Raw genomic sequence first — 19,537 nt, 5'->3', positions numbered from 1 at the left:
CACAGTCCTAAGGCGCAAGGAGGCGACCCTCTCGTCCACTGGGGTGAACTCCAGCACAGAGGCGCTCAGCTGGGGGCTAGCTAGTATAGCCACACCTTCCTTACGCCTCATACCGTGAGCAACTCCGGAGAAGAACAGGGTCCAACCCCTATCCAGGAGTTTGGTTCCGGTGCTGTGCGTGGAGGTTAGCCCCACCAGGTGTAATTGGTATCGCTCCACCTCCCTCACAAGCTCCGGCTCCTTCCCCCCAGCGAGGTCACGTTCCATGTCCCCAGAGCCAGCCTTTGCCGCCCGGGTCCGGTCCGTCGGTGCCCCCCGCCTTCACCGCCACCTAGTTGGCAGCGCACCCGACCCCGACAATTCCTCCCGCGGGTGGTGGGTCCACGGGACGATGGAGGAGGAGATGGTGCTTCCACGTTGCTTATTCGGGCTGGGCCCGGCCGGGCTCCGTGGTAAGCCCGGCCACCAGGCGCTTGCATGCGGGCCCTCCGTCGGGGCCTGGCTCCAGACGAGGGCCCCGGGCTTCCTCCGGGCCGGGTCTCTCTTCCTTTAGGTTGTTTTGTCATCAGGGTTTTTGCCTGTAACCCCAGGTAGGGGGGCTAGGGGGTACTACCACTTGCCCAAGGTATACCCCCAGACTAGTGGAGGGAAGGAGGCGTCTTACTTCTCCATTCTAGTTTTGCAACTAGCCACTGCCGCCGTTCTCATAACTCATACATACGTTATCCGATTTACTCCAAATTGCTAATGCTTGATGAAGGTCGCATCTTGAACACATCTGTAAGTCAGTATTGAGTCATACTTAGTGCCACCTACTGCTTACAGGAAGTCCTCATAACTCCTACATACATTATCCGATTTACAGCAAATTGCTCACGCTTGATAAAGGTCGCGTCCTGAACACATCTGTAGGTCAGTATTGAGTCATACTTATAGCGCCGCCTACAGGTCAAGCAGGAAGTCATCATAACTCCTACATGCATTGTCCGATTTACACAACTTTCTCACGCTTCATCAAGGTACCGTCCTGAACACATCTATGCGTCGGTATTGAGTCACGCTTAGAGCGCCACCTACTGGTGACAGGAAGTTTCTCTCAGTACTGGACACCGAAATAGCACACCCTTTAACGGCGCCGTACCCGACACGCATGGGGTGCGAGGGCCCGCTCACTGCTGCTCGCAGCCCTAGTTATTTATTTATTTCCCCCCATTAGTGTTGCACGTTCGGTACTTATTGTAGTTCAAATGTGTCTCTTGCGCGCCTAGTTGACCGCACATTTGTTAAGTCTCTGCCTCAAGCTTTTTTTTTACTATTTATAATGTGTAAAATCAGATCAGATCAGATTCTTTATTCTTAACAAGTAGTGTGCTTAAAATGTTGCTAGTATTTCATTGTAGAACTGCGCAGAGTTTATCAATTTATCTTGTATCCTGATACATTGCCAAAAGCCTCAAATATTTTCAGCAGATGAGGAAGTGATTTATATGAATATTTAGTGAAAATCAGGATATCATCTGCGTATAAAGAGATATGCTGTGGGGTATCATGTATGATGATTGGGTCAGACATCTCTGACTGATGGACTATTTGCGCAACAGGCTCCAAGGAAAGAGCAAAAAGGAGTGGTGACAGAGGGCATCCCTGGCGTGACGATCTAGAAACGGGGAATCTAGAGGAGCAGGTTTTGCCTGTTAGGACTACAGCAGAAGGGTTGGCATATAATGACTTGATCATAGAAATAACAGACTCACTAAAGCCCATATGTTGGAGCACAGACCGGCACCGCCATTCTAACCTATCAATGGCTTTTTCGGCGTCTAATGACAGAATGGCACCCGCATTTCCTGATCCAGAGGCTGAATCTATGATATGGAGGAGTTGGCGGACATTGTCAGACACTAGTCTTGATTTAATAAATCCTGTTTGATCATGGTGAACCAGGTGGGGCATGTATCGCTCTAGCTAGGTTGCCAATACCTTATAAAAAAGCTTGATTTCAGAATTAAGGAGACTCAGTGGCCTGTATGAAGAACAGTTGGAGGTTTGTCCTTTTTTAGCAGAAGAGAAATGATGGCTATATTTGAACTGGTGGTGAAGGAGCCTCTGTTAACGGAACAATGTATCATGTTCAACAGCAGGGGGCCCAACTGTGGCCAGAAGGAGATAAATAGCTCTGGTGGTAGACCATCCAGACCGGGAGATTTACCTCTATTCATTGTTAGGAGAGCAGCCCTGAGTTCTTCTAGAGTAATAGCTGCTTCCAGTCAATGTACTGCCTCCAATGATAGTTTAGGTAGATGTAAAGGCTCAAACAGGTCAGAGAGCATCTTGTCGTCATGGACTATTTCAGACTTATATCATCCCTGATAATACAACACACCCTGGACACTGTCTGTTTGAGCTACTGCCCTCGAGCAGGAGATACAGGACAATCAGAAACAAAACGAACCGGCTGATACACAGTTTCTACCCCAAAGCAGTAACCACATGAAACTCTGAATAATGTGAAATAGGTAGAATACCCAGGATGTGTGATACTGTGAATGTTTTTTTTGTTTTTTTTGTCCTTTTGATGTTTTATTTATTCTCTGGATGTCTTTTAAATTTTGCACTGCAGATGATGTCGTTGTTGTGGAAATGACAATGACAATAAATAATCTAACTATCTAACTAAAATAGTTGAAATGATCTATTGATCTCTACAGGATCAGAAGTTATATTCCCCTCTTTGGTCTTAATAGCTGTTATGTTTGCTATCTGATCGTTTGTCCTTAATTTAAGAGAAAGAAGACGGCTAGGACATGCACTATTAATATAATGTTCCTGCCTGGTGCGATGGATGATGAATTCTGTTTCATGTCTTAACAGGCCACTGAGTTTGTCCAAAAGATTCTGTCTGTTGCGGATATTCTCGGGTGACATATTATTTAACATGTTTTGTTCTTAAACTGCAATCTCAGTTTCCAGAGACTCCATGCGGCGCTTCCTAGTTTTACTGAGATTTGATGCAAAAGCTATAGTTTTATTTCTTATACAATCTTTGACTGCCTCCCATATCATTTGAGGATCATCCACTGACTTACTGTTTATATGAATGAACTCTGTAAGTTCAGCCTCAAGCTCATGTCTGTAATGGAGTGTTGTTAAAGCGCCAGCGAGGGGCCTTGGGTTTACCTACCCTTAATGAGAAGGTACAATGGACATCTCTATGGTCAGAGAGTGATAATGTGGGAATGCTGGTACTACTAATGTCCCTGAAAAGAGTTCTGGATGAAAATATATAATCAATTCCCGAGAATGACTTATGTCTGGCGGAGTAAAAAGAGTATTCCTTCTTAGAAGGGTTCATCATCCACCAAATGTCAATCATTACATAATCATTAGCTTTTTTCTGTAGTGCAATTGATGTTCTTTGCTGGTCTCTGCCCTCTGTTACTCCTGTTCGCTCAATACCATGAAACCATGCCGCATTGAAGTCACCCCCTATCAGGAGCTGATACTCTGGAAGGTCTAATAAAATGGAGGCCAGTGAATCATAAAATTGCTGGTCAAAAGAATATGGAGCATAAATGCATATCAGGGCAATTTTTATATTATATGAAATTTTGCAAAAGGTGATTCGGCCATCATGACTGCCCCCTGAACCCAAATTGGTATAATTTAAGTTACGTTTAGCAGCAATGAGACCCCCCCTGCTTCTTTGGGTGTGACAGGAAGATGCAATCACATGATAGAATTTATTTTTTAGTCTATGAACATCAGCTTCCAAAAAGTGTCTCCTGTATAAATGCAAAGTGAGTATTCTTCCTATGTAGGACCTCTAGAGTGCTTAGACATTTCTGATGGGAGTTAAGGCCCCGAGAATTCCAAGATAATACAGTTAGATTACTCACAATTCTTTGATTTCAGTATGACATATTGCTGTGTCCACCAGAAACCTTTCAAGAGAGTTTGCATATAGTTCACACCTGGATAACCCCCCCATGCACACCCCCCCCCACACACACACACACACACACACAGATCACAAGACAAAAGACAATGGCGCATCACACATAACATGTAACATATACCCCCCTCCCCAACATGGAACAGATACCCCCCCACCTCCCCAACATGCAACACATACCCCCCCACCTCTCCAACATGCAACACATACCCCCCCACCTCCCCAACCATTGTGGCATATCCCGCATGTGTCACCTGCACCTCTGTACAGGTGGGAGCCTAAAGAGACCCTTGGCACATTATAATAATCAATATCAGTTCACTTCTCTTTGTAATTCATCATCCATTAGCTTGTTCTGCGCAGAGCCCCTTAAGAAAAAAAAAAACAAGTCCTGTTGCTATGACCATTCTTACCTGATGCTCTTCACAAATTTCCCTGCTTTCTCTGCCGAAAAGAACGCACAGTCCTTGCCTTTCCATTTTACTCGCAGCTTCGTAGGGTAGTGAAGAGTGAATGGAATGCGGTGCTCCCAGAGCTCTTTCTTCACCTGGGCGTATTTCTTGCGCTTTAAGTATAAGTCCATAGACATGTCGGCTGTCATGAAGATCTTGTGGCCTTCGTAGAGCAAGGGGTTGTTTTTTCTTTGGATGGCCAGGCGCAGAATATTGTCCTTCTCCCGATAGTTCAGGAATTTGGCGATCATACTCCTTGGTTTGCCCCCCTCGTCTGCTCGAGGTCCTATTCGGTGTGCATGTTCTATGCAGGGCGAGGATGGGAGTTTATCTCGGCCTAGCATCTCTGGAAGTGTTTTCTACAGAAACAATTCAAGCTCCCGAGTTCCGCAACTTTCTGGGAAGCCATGGAAGCGGAGATTTGATCTGCGGCTCCTGTTCTCCATATCATCAATCTTTATTTCCAACTTTTTAATAGTTGCTTTTCACGGTTTCACAGAGTTTGGTGTTGGCGTCTTCCTCATTACTCACTCTCTGCTCAACGTCTTCCATCCGCTTTCCCAGTTCACCCATTTCATCCTGGATTTTCTTTACTTCAGTAATAACATTCTTTATTTCCGTAGAGATTACTATTCCCCTGCCGCATTTCCGAGTGGAGCGTTGCCATGTCAATGTTTGCTGCGTCCACCATGCTGCCATTAATTAATTGCATTTTCAGTGTGGTGCAATATGCCATAAAAAGCCGAATCAATAGAGGCAAAAGTTCACTTATTTACCGCATTTGACGGAATGGTAGATAACGGCAAGAATTAAAGAGGTTTTTTTTCTTTCTCAAATTCATGCCAAACGGGGTCTGCTCCACCTGCCACCGTCTACCTGGCAGCCATACCGGAAGTCGGGCCACATTTTTTTCATATTTCGTGTCATTTCAAATTAGCTATTGATGTGTCATCACTAGAGTAGACACCTTGTTCCCAACACAAGAGGGAGAGATGGGGAGATGCACAGGCAAGTGACTAGATGTTTACAAACATCAGTACATTTGTATTTAACAGCTTTGGGGTGAATTCTTAATGTAATATTTTTAATAATGCACCAGGTTAGAGTTCCAGTACAATTACAGCTTTTGTTCTGAGAATCTTTTTCATATCCAATAAATATTTGTATTAATTAAGTAACTAACTAAACACTCATTTCATTTTGAATCTAATTCTGCCCACAGCATGTTTTTGAAAGCAATACTATCACCATTCTGGTAGGGGGATTAGTCCTTGCCATTTTCAACAGTTCCAGGCTTTCAGCCATTAACTACCAATATTTCATATTAATTTGCTGTCAAATGTCAATATAATACTAGTATTGATGTGTTGCATAACTGGGCAGTCATCTAATTCAGGTTACAGCTAAAAAAACTGGTTTTAGTAACACTAACTGAGTCGATATTACAGTAGGACCCCACATCCGAACCCAACGGGACCGAAGGTCGTTCGTATCTCTGAAATGTCCGGATGACTGAAACTTATGTTAAAATGCACCAAATTCAATAAGTGGTATACTTGTTTCATATAGACTCATAATAGACCAATAAATACCCTTAATTACTTGTGAAAATGCATCAACATTGCAATCAAATAGCCAACTAAACTCATATAGCCTAGCCTATAATAGACCTACAGTAGCCTATAATAAAATAACCGAATTTACACTTGAGTGCATGCTTTGATCAAATACAGTAGGCTACTTTATTCTCAAATGAGGCGTACGCTGCATCGATAGGCTACTGTATTCGCAGAACAAAATGGTATAGCCTAAAAACAACCCAACATTAGAACAATTAGAGCAAATGATAATCAATAAATAAATAAATGAAATGACAGACAAGTTGTCGTGTCTTAGCCTATTGTAGCCTAAAAGAAAGTCTCTAAAACAGGGGTCTCAAACTCACGGCCCGCGGGCCATTTGCGGCCCGCCACACCACTCCATCCGGCCCGCGACATGATGTCAGAAATATAATGTAATCCGGCCCGCAAAATAATTTCTTGTAAACGGCGCCGGCAGGCAGGCCTACAATGCAAAATTCAAGTCGCTCAAACGTGGGGTGAAATTCTATTATTGTGTGCAGCGTGTGAAGTGAATGCTGCATAGTCACAGGTGCAATCAATCCACACACGACTTTGAACTATGAACGGAATGCAGCTAGCCATCGAGAGGCTGTTTTCATAGTTAACTAACGTTAGGAATGTTTCAAGAAATATGGACATTGCAGTATTTTTTGTGGAGGTCAATGGACATGTTACCTGCCTGATATGCAAGAACAAAGTCGCCGTTCTAAAGGAATATAATGTCAAGAGCTATTCATTACTAAACATGGAGAACAGTGTCATAGGGAGAGAGGAAAAAACGAGCCACACAGCTAATGGGCTAATTTCTCAGTCTTTCAAGATAGATATATAAAATAGAGTAGTAGCCTACAAATGTATTCAAGTGTCTGGTAAGAAATTGAAACAAACTTGAACTTTAATAAATGCCAGTAGCTACAGGTCCAGGGCAGGCTTACAGTAGTGATGCATCTTGCAGCTAAAACAGAATAAAGTACAAATGTAGGCTATTCAAGATAAAATAAAAGCAAGGAAAAAAGATTTGCAGCACTAACTGTTAAAATATATTCAAATGAATGGAAACCGGTTTGAATTTGTATGATGGAAATGTTAGTTATTTAATAGTCTTGCGACATTTAGAGACTGAGTTGTGAGTCTAGTTATGGAAATGAAAAATGAAATTTTCCAAAATATTGCACATATTGCATATTCTTATAGTTAGGCCTAGTAGTAGTTGAAGTCATTGAAGTGGCCCTCCTATGAGTTGACGATACCAGCAGTGGCCCCAAGCCAATTTGAGTTTGAGACCCCTGCTCTAAAACAACCGATGTAGGCTAACGTGGCCTAGGCTGTAGGGTATTATTATTTAACAAATACAGTAGGTCTAGTAGGCTAATCTACATGCTTACAACACGTCTGTGTTCCTGAAGTCCATTAACTGGGAACGAAAAATGACTCGATGTTCCTCTGCTTCAGGTTGCTGACGCGTTTTCTGGCTACCAAGGAATGCAGCTCTCGCGCAGCAGACTCGTTTGCGTTTTGCGCTCGACATTAAAGTAACAGAAATTAAACGTGACAGTAGACTACAGCCTACAGGCAACATGTAGGTCTACATACAGTTCTGTTTTTATTCACAGTAGGATACAGTAGGCTACTGTAATGAAAATCCCACCAGTAACCAGATAGCAGGCTAAAAAAAAAAAAAGAAGTTTTTTAAGCCTGTCCGGTAGACCGGGAGGTTCGGATCTCTGAAGTTCGGTTGAGTGGGGTCCTACTGTAAATCGAATCGAATTTAATCAATGATAATGATAGTGATAATCAATTCTGAACCTTGTGAATCGGAATCAAATTGATTCTTTTAATTCGAATCAATACCCAGCCCTAATGATGACACATACTGTATCTTTACAAATGAACTAAATTCCAAAATATTTCTGGGCGATCACTTTTGGGGACCTCGTCTGTTTTTTTCTGTACTCATGAGGTCTCCTGTTACACACACTAATGCTTATCTCATTTTTATATCATTGTTGGCAACAAAACAACATTGTGGGGACATCTTTCTTGCTCGGTAACAGACACATTTTAGTTAAGAACTATTGTGGGACTTTCCAGCCAATACAAGTTAATGCAAACATGCAGTACTCATACACTCCTCGCCCAAACAGCTTGGCCTATTGCAGCATTACAACATTTTAGTAGTTTGGTCTTTTCCCTTCAGATGGCTCTGATGGGGTAAACCATTAGCCCCCCACCCACAGGGCTCTGCACCTAATGGTTGACCCTATCGTAACTCGCTACACCCACTGAAAAAGAGAAACAATATGCACACCTGCAGTGAATCAGAGTACAGGTGCTACTATATAAGCACACTACAACCCGCGCTCATCTACCAAGAGGTGAACTTTCAGCGAGTCTCTACTGGGTCAGCAGGGATCAAGCCCTGTTGGGCTCCGCTCCACTCATAGAACTGGGGTTACGGTGCGTAACCATCGATTTGTAGGTAATGGTACTTTCTTTATCCAGTTGATTGCATGATCAATTTAGCTCTCACGTGGTCCCCACAAATTATGATCACGCTGTGTGTGTGTGTGTACTAGCGACTAGGGTTGGGCATCGTTTGGATTTTAACGATTCTGATTCCGATTCCGATTCTTCTTTTCGATTCCGGTTCTTAACGATTCTCGATTCCGATTCTTTGATGGGTGGGGTCAAAACAGGCTGCACGCTTATTTCACAGAAGAAACATTTATTTGTAATAATCTTTTAAAAACAAGTCATTCAAAATTCATTTCATACAGTTGAACCTGTGAATTCACAGTTTAATTTGGTGTGTGACAGTGAATCTGTGTGTGAAAGAGTGAATAGGGATGCGTCAGCCGTGTGTGTGTGTGTGTGTGCGACCCTTCTCTGTACCCACAACCCCCCTCTCTCTACCCACAACTCCCCTCTCCAATCCTGCCAATCCCTTGAGACAACCTGCATCTCCCAGAATGGGAGAATCTTTTCAAAACCTCCACACCCCCTCCCTCTCCTCTCCCTCCATCCCTCTTCTCTCCTTGCGTCCCTCCACCTTCTCCTCTCCCTTCATCCCTCTCCATCCTCTCCTCTCCCTTCATCCTTCCTCCCTGTCCTCCTCTCCTCTCCCTGCATCCCTCCATCCTCTCCTTTCCTCTCCCTCCATCCCTCCTCCCTCCCCTCTCCTCCTCCCCCTCCATCCCACCATCCTCTACTCTCATCCATCCCTCTCCTCTCCCTGCATCCCTCCTCCCTCCCTCACCTCTCCCTCCAGGCAAACACAAAAACAAACATAACGTTACTGTTACTCTAGGTCAGGGTGGTGAGTAGCTAGCTAGCTAGAGCTAGCTATCTTAGCTAGCTAGTTGAGCTAGCTAGCTAGAGTTAGAACTAGCCTAGCTATCTTAGCTAGCTAGTTTAGCTCTATTCTTATGTTTGCTTACCTAAATGTCGGTGCCTCGACATCTGAGAAGGGGTGCAGCCGTTTTACCACATAAGCTGTCACTTTTCTGTGGCACTCTTTAACTTTCTCCACTGGCATCTTTCCCTTTGCCGCCAAGGTGAATGGCGTGTCACGTCGTGGATTAGCACTAGCAGCAGTAATGCCAGGCTGGCTACTAGCAATCTGCGGACGTTCATCTACGAAAAAATACATTACAGTATTTGCATTTGGCCAGTTCGGTCTAGTATAATTTGTTTGCTGTCTCGCTGTTGACAATAAGACAAACGTTAGTGCTATTTAATTTTCACGTACCCGATTGCGACGACGAGGTGCTGGCTGTTGGCTCGTGAGGGTTGACTGAGGACGAGGCGGGAGAGACGGAGGGAGACCGGCGCAACGCATCAAAGATGCTACATTTGTTGATTTGTATGCCATGCAAGCGCAGGTGTTTCATCAGATTAGTTGTGCATCCTCCCTTTTGCACGAAATAAACTTCTCACAGGTGTTGCACTGGGCCGACTCATCATTCCTCTGAGAACGGCTCTACATTCAAATCGCAAAGACGGAAACTACTTCTTCTTCGTTGGTTTTTCTGGCGGACTGCAAACCAAAGTCAAACGCGCAAGCCACCAACACGGAAACTGAAATTAGCGCAAGTGAAATTTGTTTAGGAACCGATAAGCAGAATCGAAATTAAAATATATAAACGATTCCTTTGGAATCGGAATTTTAGAACCGGTTCCAATTTAGTCCCGGTTCTCGATGCCCAACCCTACTAGCGACACAGGAGTCCACCTCTCAAATGACATTGGCCTGTCCACTGGACCTCACAAACGACATGGGTGCATCTCTCCATGGCTGCCGCATGAGCCTCTTCATCAGAGATCTCAAATCACAACACCCAAAAAATATTCTGAATATGATATCTTGATCCAGGAATATATAATCTAAATAAATCAAATCACATTGCAGTTGAATAGCTAGTGCTCTAATTTGTGAAAAAGAGCAGTTACCATATCAGTAGAATTGAGGGGCCTAAGAAAGACTTGAAAGTTGCAGGATAAATTGATGAATATCAACTTTTAAATGATCAAACTTCTTAATACATATTTCTGAGACGTGACAATGAAAATAGTATAGTCACATTAAAAGTGAGTGAGATTTATTATGCGAGTGTTGCCTCTTGGATAGGATTGGGAGGTAAGCAGATAATTCCTTTGAAACCATGGCTTGGAGTTTGCTCTGACATGCACTGTCAACTGTGGGACCTTATATAGGCAGGTTGTGGGGTGTGTGCACACTTGTGTACATATGGTATTTTACATTTTGATTTTTAATAAATTAGCACGTCACTCATTATGGGCTATTTTGTGTAAAATTGAGACAAAATATGAACTCATTCTGTTGTAGAATAAGTCTGTAATGTAATAAAATGTGGAGAAGTTGAAAGGGGTGTGCAGACTTTCCAGCTTGACTATATGTGGAGGTCATCTGTGAGTTAACTTGGCCTGTCTCTTTCTCTCTCACGTTCTCTTTCTCTCTCACGTTCTCTCTTTCTCTCTCACGTTCTTTGTCTGCTGTAGAACATCTTCAACAACCACATGCTGGACGTGAACGTGAGGTGGCTGGCTGTCCTCTACTTCAAGAACGGTATTGACAGATACTGGAGGAGAGTTGCACCTCAGTGAGTAGCCCACCTCCTCTCCCTTCTGTTTTATCCCACTCTCTCTCACCTTTCTCCTCTCCCCTCTCCGTTTTGGACTGAATCCCACTTCTATGATCTCACAATCTCACATTCTGTTTGACTCCAGATAAGGGTTGCAAAATTGTAGGAATATGTAAAGCTGGAAACTTTCCATGCGAATTAACGAGAATTAATGGGAATTAACAGGAAAAAACTTGGAATTTTTTATTTTGGGTTTATTTATACCAACTGTATTTACCTTGTCATATGCAGAAAAAATATAAACATTTTGTTTTGTCATAGCAGACATGCAGGCAAACATTTCTAATACAAATTTTAGAAATTGCATTTTTTGACAATCTATTTCTGAGTAGAACTTTAATGGATTCTGCAACCCTCTTAGGTTGCAAGATGCTTGGAATTAGCTGTGCATGTGATGGAAGAATGCACTGCACATGTGATGGATGAATGCACAGTACCGGGTTGAAATTCAACTGAATTTGAATTAAATCAGGTTGCTTTAACCAAGATCATGCAGCAATATCTATAATTGCATTTAATGTTTTTTTCCTCAACTAGGCTACATTTAAGTTCCCTGTCATAGGGATCCATGGTGGTGTAGAATCGCATGGTCTAATGCATCGTGTTCCGGTGCAGTTCTCTCCACATCGTATGGCCGACCGGCCAGGCTGTGTGACGAATCCTCCTCAACAGTTAGTAGGGTGTAATTGGACACTAGGTCAAATTGGGTGAAATTGGGATAAAATCCCAAAATAAATTTATAAAAAAAAAATGTTGAAAAAAAGCTGTTAGACTAAAAAAAAAAAAAGGTCAAAAATTCCGGAATTTAACTTCTCATGGTAAGTTTCCGGAAATTTACCTGAAATTTTCCACCCTTTTGCAACTGTACTCAAGATCCATCCATCCGGAATACTGACAGTGATGCTGAGTGGGTTTAGGTGTGATGACTGTTGCAGTTAGCACGTGATAGACGGTGATAGACAGATGGTTCATCCAATTACCTGCTGAGTATTTTTGAAGGTTCCTGCCCTTTTCCAAACGGTTTCCAACAGTGTTCCCGGATGGTTATGCGAGAATCGCGGATCTATTCTCAACGATTATGGACCGATTCGCAAATTCCGAAAATCTTTTTTTATGCCTCCGCTAGGCGATAGCCTGGCCGGAGGCATTATGGTTTCGGGTCGTCCGTCCGTCCGTACGGCTGTCCGTACGGCCGTCCATCTGTCCGTCCGATGTTTGTTAATGCAATATCTCGGGAACGCTTTGACAGAATTTCTTCCCCTTTGGTACAAATGTTCACTGGCACTCAAGGATGAACTGCTTAGATTGTGGGGGTCAATGGTCAAAGTTCAAGGTCACTGTGAAGCTCACAAAATGTGTTTTTGGCCTGATGAACACAATATCTCAAAGGCTTAACGGAATTTGTTCATATTTGAGTAAAATGTCTAGTTGGACTCAAGGATTAACTGATTACATTGTGGGGATCAAAGGTTCACTGACCTCACAAAAGGTGTTTTTGGCCTGCTGAACACGATATCTCAAGAACGGCTTGACAGAATTTGTACATATTTGGCCAAATGTCCAGTTGGACTTAATTAGATTAATTGGATTCGATTTTGGTATTCAAAGGTCAAGGTCACCGTGACATCACAAAAGGCAAAGGTCAAGGTCACCGTGACAACACAAAAGGCACTTTTGAATGGTAACACTAGCTAGCTAATGCTAATCCTAATGATAATGCTAATGCTAATGCTAGCTAATGCTAATTCTAACACTAATGCTAGCATTAGCATTAGCATTAGTGTTAGTATTACCATTAACATTAGCATTAGCATTAGTGTTAGCTAGCTAGCATTAGTGTTAGGGTTAGGTTAGGTTAACTGCAACTGGCATTGTTGGGCGGAGGCATTTAGTTGCTACGCGGTTTTTCTAGTTAGGGTTAGGGTTAGATACTTAAAAATAGTATTGAATAGGTTATAGTATTTCATGGGTTACTGCAGTCAAATGGTAGAAATGTAATCATGGAAGGGAAGACCTGAGTTATGTCGAATACGATAAAGTAAAAAGAAAAACAGACTATGAAATGTAGGAAATAAGTTAAAGGCACATTTTAGCGCTACAACGCATTAGAATAATGGGAAGGCAGAAAAAAAGGGTTGTGAATAACAAGAAAAAGTTGAAAAGATACAGAGCTCCTGAAGCAGGCAGCCACATGGAGCGTTGCCGGAACAAGATAATGTAGGAGCTTCCTAACTTGTTTAATCTTGGTTTTCATAGGTTAGTGTAGACTTTAGGAGCTAGGGCTCTAAGCTAACATTTTTCACGAGGAGCACATGTGCTCCTAAATGAAAACATTTAGGAGCACAGAAAGAAATTTAGGAGCGCTACGAAAAATGTGAAATAACACATTTTTATTAGCAACACAATAATAACCTGCTCACCATAGGAGCTCTCATCCTCTCCTATTATACTATTCCCACACACTTCATCATGTGCATCGGTCCTAATGAAGACTATACTATTCCTACACACTTCATCATGTGCATCGGTCCTAATGAAGACTATACTTTTCCCACACACTTTATGTGCATTGGTCCTAATGAAGACTAGAGCCTACTATTCCCACACACTTCATCAGGTGCATTGGTCCTAATAAAGACTATACTATTTATTCCCACACACTTCATCAGGTGCCTTGGTCCTAATGAAGACTATGGCCCATTCCCAATACACCCCCTCTTAGCCCTAGCTCTTGGCCCTACCCCTACATTTTGCGCGTTCACGCGTAGGGTAGTGTGTCCCGTTCCTTTTAGCTTCTAGGGCTAGGGAGCATATCGAGGGCTAGTGGACGAAGTTCTATTAATTCATCCATGCTTGAAACCGAGGGGTAGATGAAAATTCACACAATGCTTTGCGAATTTAGGCAGGGATATGAAACATAGCTGCCGGTGACGTGAAAAAACGTGGGAAGAAAGCCCAATATCTTCGCAAATAATCATTCAAAAATTGTAAAATCCGTAGGAAAGCTTAGTTTAATGTAGATGCAAACAAACATGTCATTGGATAGTTATGACACGCATTTCAGAAAAAAATCGCTTTTTACGATGTCAACGGCATTTCATTGCGTTTGGATGTGTATCCAGTAAGTTACTGGTAGGCTACTGTGCAATGTTGAATCTAATCTAATTAATAGAACTTTGTGTAAACAACGATCTTTGAGTGACTCGACTCCCCCCGGGCCTCACTGAATTCCTCTCTCTCCTTGGTTCCACTTTGCCGGGCAAAATGAATGGGCTTCATTTAATTCATTTTGTTAACGTTACTGGCAGGAGCATTCGGCATCTGCACAGTCGTTTTTGAGTGAGGGCAGCTGAACCGTCATCGCACTTCATCACGAGAGTTCTGTGCATTGCAGGTTGCAGTCGTGGGACTTGTAATAAAAAATAAAATAAAGTTGTGGGACTTGTAGTTTTGTATACAGGTGCGCGAAACTTTGACTCTAGTTTGATTTGATTATTTTAGGCGCAAAATGCGAGTGAAATAGTTGAAAACAGTACTCACACAGTGTGCTCCTAAATGATTTTTTCTGATCGCACAAAACTAATTTTAGTCGCAAATGCGAGTAAAATGGTCGCACCTTAGAGCCCTGGGAGCATTGTGAGCTTTCACAGAATAGGTAAGTTGGGTCTAGTTAAGGTATTTTTCATAGGGCTGTCAATCGATTCAGAAATATAATAAAATTAATCACAATAATAGGCTGTGATTAATCATGATTAATCACAATTTTAAAATACTTCTATTTTTTCTGGAGGGGTGAAACAAAAATCCTACACGTGTGTTAGAATAAAGAAATGCATGACAAGCTGTTTAAAGTCAGTCAACTTTATTTATATAGCACTGTTCATACAGACAAATGTAGCACACAGTGCTTTACAGAATAATGAAAAACAGTTAAAATAGTAGACAAAAATAAGAGAATAAAAACACAACAGATCATATATGGTAAAATAATAGAAAGTTAGTGAAAAATTAAAAGTAAGTATGTAAAAAAAATGAAATTACTATAGGTAAAACTACATGATGAGATTAAAAAGGTATGTCTTAATATCTTGCTTAAAGCTTCCCACAGTTTGGGACATCCTTAGGTATTCTGGCAGGGTATTCCAGAGGCTGCCTCCCCATGCCTCTTGGTCCTGGCTCCCCATGCCTCTTGGTCCTGGCTCCCCATGCCTCTTGGTCCTGGCTCCCCATGTCTCTTGGTCCTGCCTCCCCATGCCTCTTGGTCCTGCCTCCCCATGTCTCTTGGTCCTGCCTCCTCATGTCTCTTGGTCCTGCCTCCTCATGCCTCTTGGTCCTGCCTCCCCATGTCTCTTGGTCCTGCCTCCTCATGTCTCTTGGTCCTGCCTCCTCATGCCTCTTGGTCCTGCCTCCCCATGCCTCTTGGTCCTGCCTCCCCATGCCTCTTGGTCCTGCCTCCCCATGCCTCTTGGTCCTGCCTCCCCATGCCTCTTGGTCCTGCCTCCCCATGCCTCTTGGTCCTGCCTCCCCATGTCTCTTGGTCCTGGCTCCCCATGCCTCTTGGTCCTGGCTCCCCATGTCTCTTGGTCCTGGCTCCCCATGCCTCTTGGTCCTGGCTCCCCATGCCTCTTGGTCCTGGCTCCAGGAACCATTAAAAGTTCAGTGCCGGAGGGTTTCAGGGACCTACTATACGTACGTACTTACTGTACGCTTTACGTATAACGTAAAAGCATGCCTGATATGTATTCAGGTGCACGACCATGGAGTTCTTTATAAACTAATAAACTAATCTTGAAATCTATTCTAAAACTGACCGTTAGCCAGTGTAGCGATTGTAAGACTGGAAGATAGAGAGGGGTATTCTGGAATAACAAGACTGGAACTTTCTCTCTGGATTTACAGTATCTCTTTCTCTCTCTCTCTCTCTCTCTCTCTCTCTCTCTCTCTCTCTCTCTCTGTCTCTGTCTCTGTCTCTGTCTCTGTCTCTCACTCCCTCCCTCCCTCCCTCCCTCCCTCCCTCCCTCCCTCCCTCCCTCTTCACATGAACCTTTTGGATGGTGTGTTTGTGTGTGTGCCTACAGCGCTCTGTCAGAAGAGGAGAAGACGTCGCTGCGTGCTGGTCTCATTACAAACTTCAACGAGCCCATCAACCAGGTGAGGGACGGACGTCTGGGGAGGCTGGGGCTGGGCCAGGGGGGTCATAGGGCTGGGCCAGGGGGGTCATAGGGCAGGGCCAGGGGGGTCATAGGGCTGGGCCAGGGGGGTCATAGGGCTGGGCCAGGGGGGTCATAGGGCTGGGCCAGGGGGGTCATAGGGCTGGGCCAGGGGGGTCATAGGGCTGGGCCAGGGGGGTCATAGGGCTGGGCCAGGGGGGTCATAGGGCTGGGCCAGGGGGGTCATAGGGCTGGGCCAGGGGGGTCATAGGGCTGGGCCAGGGGGGGCATAGGGCTGGGCCAGGGGGGTCATAGGGCTGGGCCAGGGTGTCATAGGGCTGGGCCAGGGGGGTCATAGGGCTGGGCCAGGGGGGTCATAGGGCTGGGCCAGGGGGGTCATAGGGCTGGGCCAGGGGGGTCATAGGGCTGGGCCAGGGGATCATAGGCCTGGGCCAGGGGGGTCATAGGGCTGGGCCAGGGGGGTCATAGGGCTGGGCCAGGGGGGTCATAGGGCTGGGCCAGGGGGGTCATAGGGCTGGGCCAGGGGGGTCATAGGGCTGGGCCAGGGGGGGCATAGGGCTGGGCCAGGGGGGTCATAGGGCTGGGCCAGGGGGGGCATAGGGCTGGGCCAGGGGGACTATAGGGGGGTTGGGCCTGGGCCAGGGGGACTATAGGGGGGTTGGGGCTGGGCCAGGGGCACTATAGGGCTGGGCCAGGGGGACTATAGGGCTGGGCCAGGGGGACTATAGGGCTGGGCCAGGGGGACTATAGGGCTTTGCCAGGGGGACTATAGGGCTGGGTCAGGGGGACTATAGGGCTGGGTCAGGGGGACTATAGGGCTGGGTCAGGGGGACTATAGGGCTGGGTCAGGGGGACTATAGGGCTGGGTCAGGGGGACTATAGGGCTGGGCCAGGGGGACTATAGGGCTGGGCCAGGGGGACTATAGGGGGGTTGGGGCTGGGTCAGGGGGACTATAGGGCTGGGTCAGGGGGACTATAGGGCTGGGTCAGGGGGACTATAGGGCTGGGCCAGGGGGACTATAGGGCTGGGCCAGGGGGACTATAGGGCTGGGCCAGGGGGACTATAGGGCTGGGCCAGGGGGACTATAGGGGGACTATAGGGCTGGGCCAGGGGGACTATAGGGGGACTATAGGGCTGGGCCAGGGGGACTATAGGGGGACTATAGGGCTGGGCCAGGGGGACTATAGGGCTGGGTCAGGGGGACTATCGGGCTGGGCCAGGGGGGTCATAGGGCTGGGTCAGGGGGACTATAGGGCTGGGCCAGGGGGGTCATAGGGCTGGGCCAGGGGGACTATAGGGCTGGGCCAGGGGGACTATAGGGCTGGGCCAGGGGGACTATAGGGCTGGGCCAGGGGGACTATAGGGCTGGGCCAGGGGGACTATAGGGCTGGGCCAGGGGGGTCATAGGGCTGGGCCAGGGGGACTATAGGGGGACTATAGGGTGGTTGGGGCTGGGCCAGGGGCACTATAGGGCTGGGCCAGGGGCACTATAGGGGGGTTGGGGCTGGGCCAGGGGGACTATAGGGCTGGGCCAGGGGGACTATAGGGCTGGGCCAGGGGGACTATAGGGCTGGGCCAGGGGGACTATAGGGTTGTGGACGGACTGAGGAGACAAGCGTCTTTATGTTTTTGTGTTTTACTTACTTACGTTTTGGATGCAAGGGGCTCTGGGCCAAGAGACCCACCTATCCCCTAGCTGACTGTTCTCTTAGTCACTTGTTTTAGAACGGAGATGCACAGTTCTGGAAAGTAGTAGTACATTGGCTTTTCCTACGTTAAATGCAATTATTGATAGTCGCTTTGGATAAAAGCGTCAGCTTAATGACAGTAATGTAATGTAAATGTAATGCTTCCGGAACATAACATGACTGTGATGGTGATTATTAGCAGTCACTTACAAGGACTCTTCAGAGAGGCTGGCTCTTGAGTGGATGTGCTGTGTCAGTAGTGGGTGTCGCAGCACCACCTTAATGAGTACATGCCTGTGCACCCACCCAGCAGCCCTCTAGAAGCAGGGGGGACTGTGTTATTGACTGCCGTAATGGCCGTCCTCCACCCTGTCTGGCTGTCAGGAGAGCGTCTCTGGAGTGGACGCTGTGCATCCTGGTATCTGCAGCTCCTAGTGACCCCCCTGAGGGGGACACATCTCCAGCGCCAGCATGGGTTGTGCCGATACGGAGAGCAGCGGCTGCCATTTAAATACCATATGTCTGTGTTTCTGTCCCCTCCGCTACTTATCACAAGGTTGTGTTTGTGTGTGTGTGTGTGTGTGTGTGTGTGTGCATGCATGCACGCACATGTGTCTTCATTAAAGTATTTCCCGATGAAGAGGGATGAGGCTGTTGTTATGGCCATATGTTGCATCCCTCCACTTTGTACACCATGGATAGATACATGCATACTGAAGTGTGTGTGTGTGTGTGTGTGTGTGTGTGTGTGTGTGTGTGTGTGTGTGTGTGTGTGTGTGTGTGTGTGTGTGTGTGTGTGTGTGTGTGTGTGTGTGTGTGTGTGTGTGTGTGTGTGTGTGTGTGTGTGTGTGTGTGTGTGTGAGTGAGTGAGTGAAGACATTATAGAGGTTATGCAGTAGTGTTGTAGTCAAGACCACCTAGACCAAGTCATGACCAAGACCAGAGGGTTTGAGACCGGGACAAGACCCAGACCTTGAGGGTTTGAGACCGGGACAAGACCCAGACCTTGAGGGTTTGAGACCGGGACAAGACCCAGACCTTGAGGGTTTGAGACCGGGACAAGACCCAGACCTTGAGGGTTTGAGACCGGGACCAGACCCAGACCTTGAGGGTTTGAGACCGGGACAAGACCCAGACCTTGAGGGTTTGAGACCGGGACAAGACCCAGACCTTGAGGGTTTGAGACCGGGACAAGACCCAGACCTTGAGGGTTTGAGACCGGGACCAGACCCAGACCTTGAGGGTTTGAGACCGGGACAAGACCCAGACCTTGAGGGTTTGAGACCGGGACAAGACCCAGACCTTGAGGGTTTGAGACCGGGACAAGACCCAGACCTTGAGGGTTTGAGACCGGGACCAGACCCAGGCAGGGCGATTCCCACGCTGCATGATGCACTTAGGATAAAACGGGCACATGCACTCCTCATTGATCAGAAAAGATCCACATTCCCACCTCCTTTTATGGAAGTGTGTGTGTGTGTGTGTGCTA

The 19,537-nt window shown here is 45.9% G+C and overlaps 1 protein-coding gene across 1 annotated transcript in view; it reads left to right on the top strand.

The window, feature by feature from the left end:
* ipo11 (importin 11) overlaps positions 1–19,537 on the top strand; it is a 199,547-nt gene that overhangs the window by 7,474 nt on the left and 172,536 nt on the right. The window contains exons 3-4 of the mRNA XM_084456899.1: positions 11,046–11,146; positions 16,267–16,339. Of these exons, the coding sequence (XP_084313025.1) occupies positions 11,046–11,146; positions 16,267–16,339 (174 nt within the window). The remainder of the gene's footprint in view (positions 1–11,045; positions 11,147–16,266; positions 16,340–19,537) is intronic.

The sequence above is a fragment of the Borostomias antarcticus genome, assembly GCF_949987555.1.
Source record: "Borostomias antarcticus genome assembly, chromosome: 23".
In the NCBI taxonomy this organism is placed as follows: domain Eukaryota; kingdom Metazoa; phylum Chordata; class Actinopteri; order Stomiiformes; family Stomiidae; genus Borostomias; species Borostomias antarcticus.
Note: the sequence above shows the minus strand (reverse complement) of the source record. Positions and strands in the feature narration are given on the sequence as shown.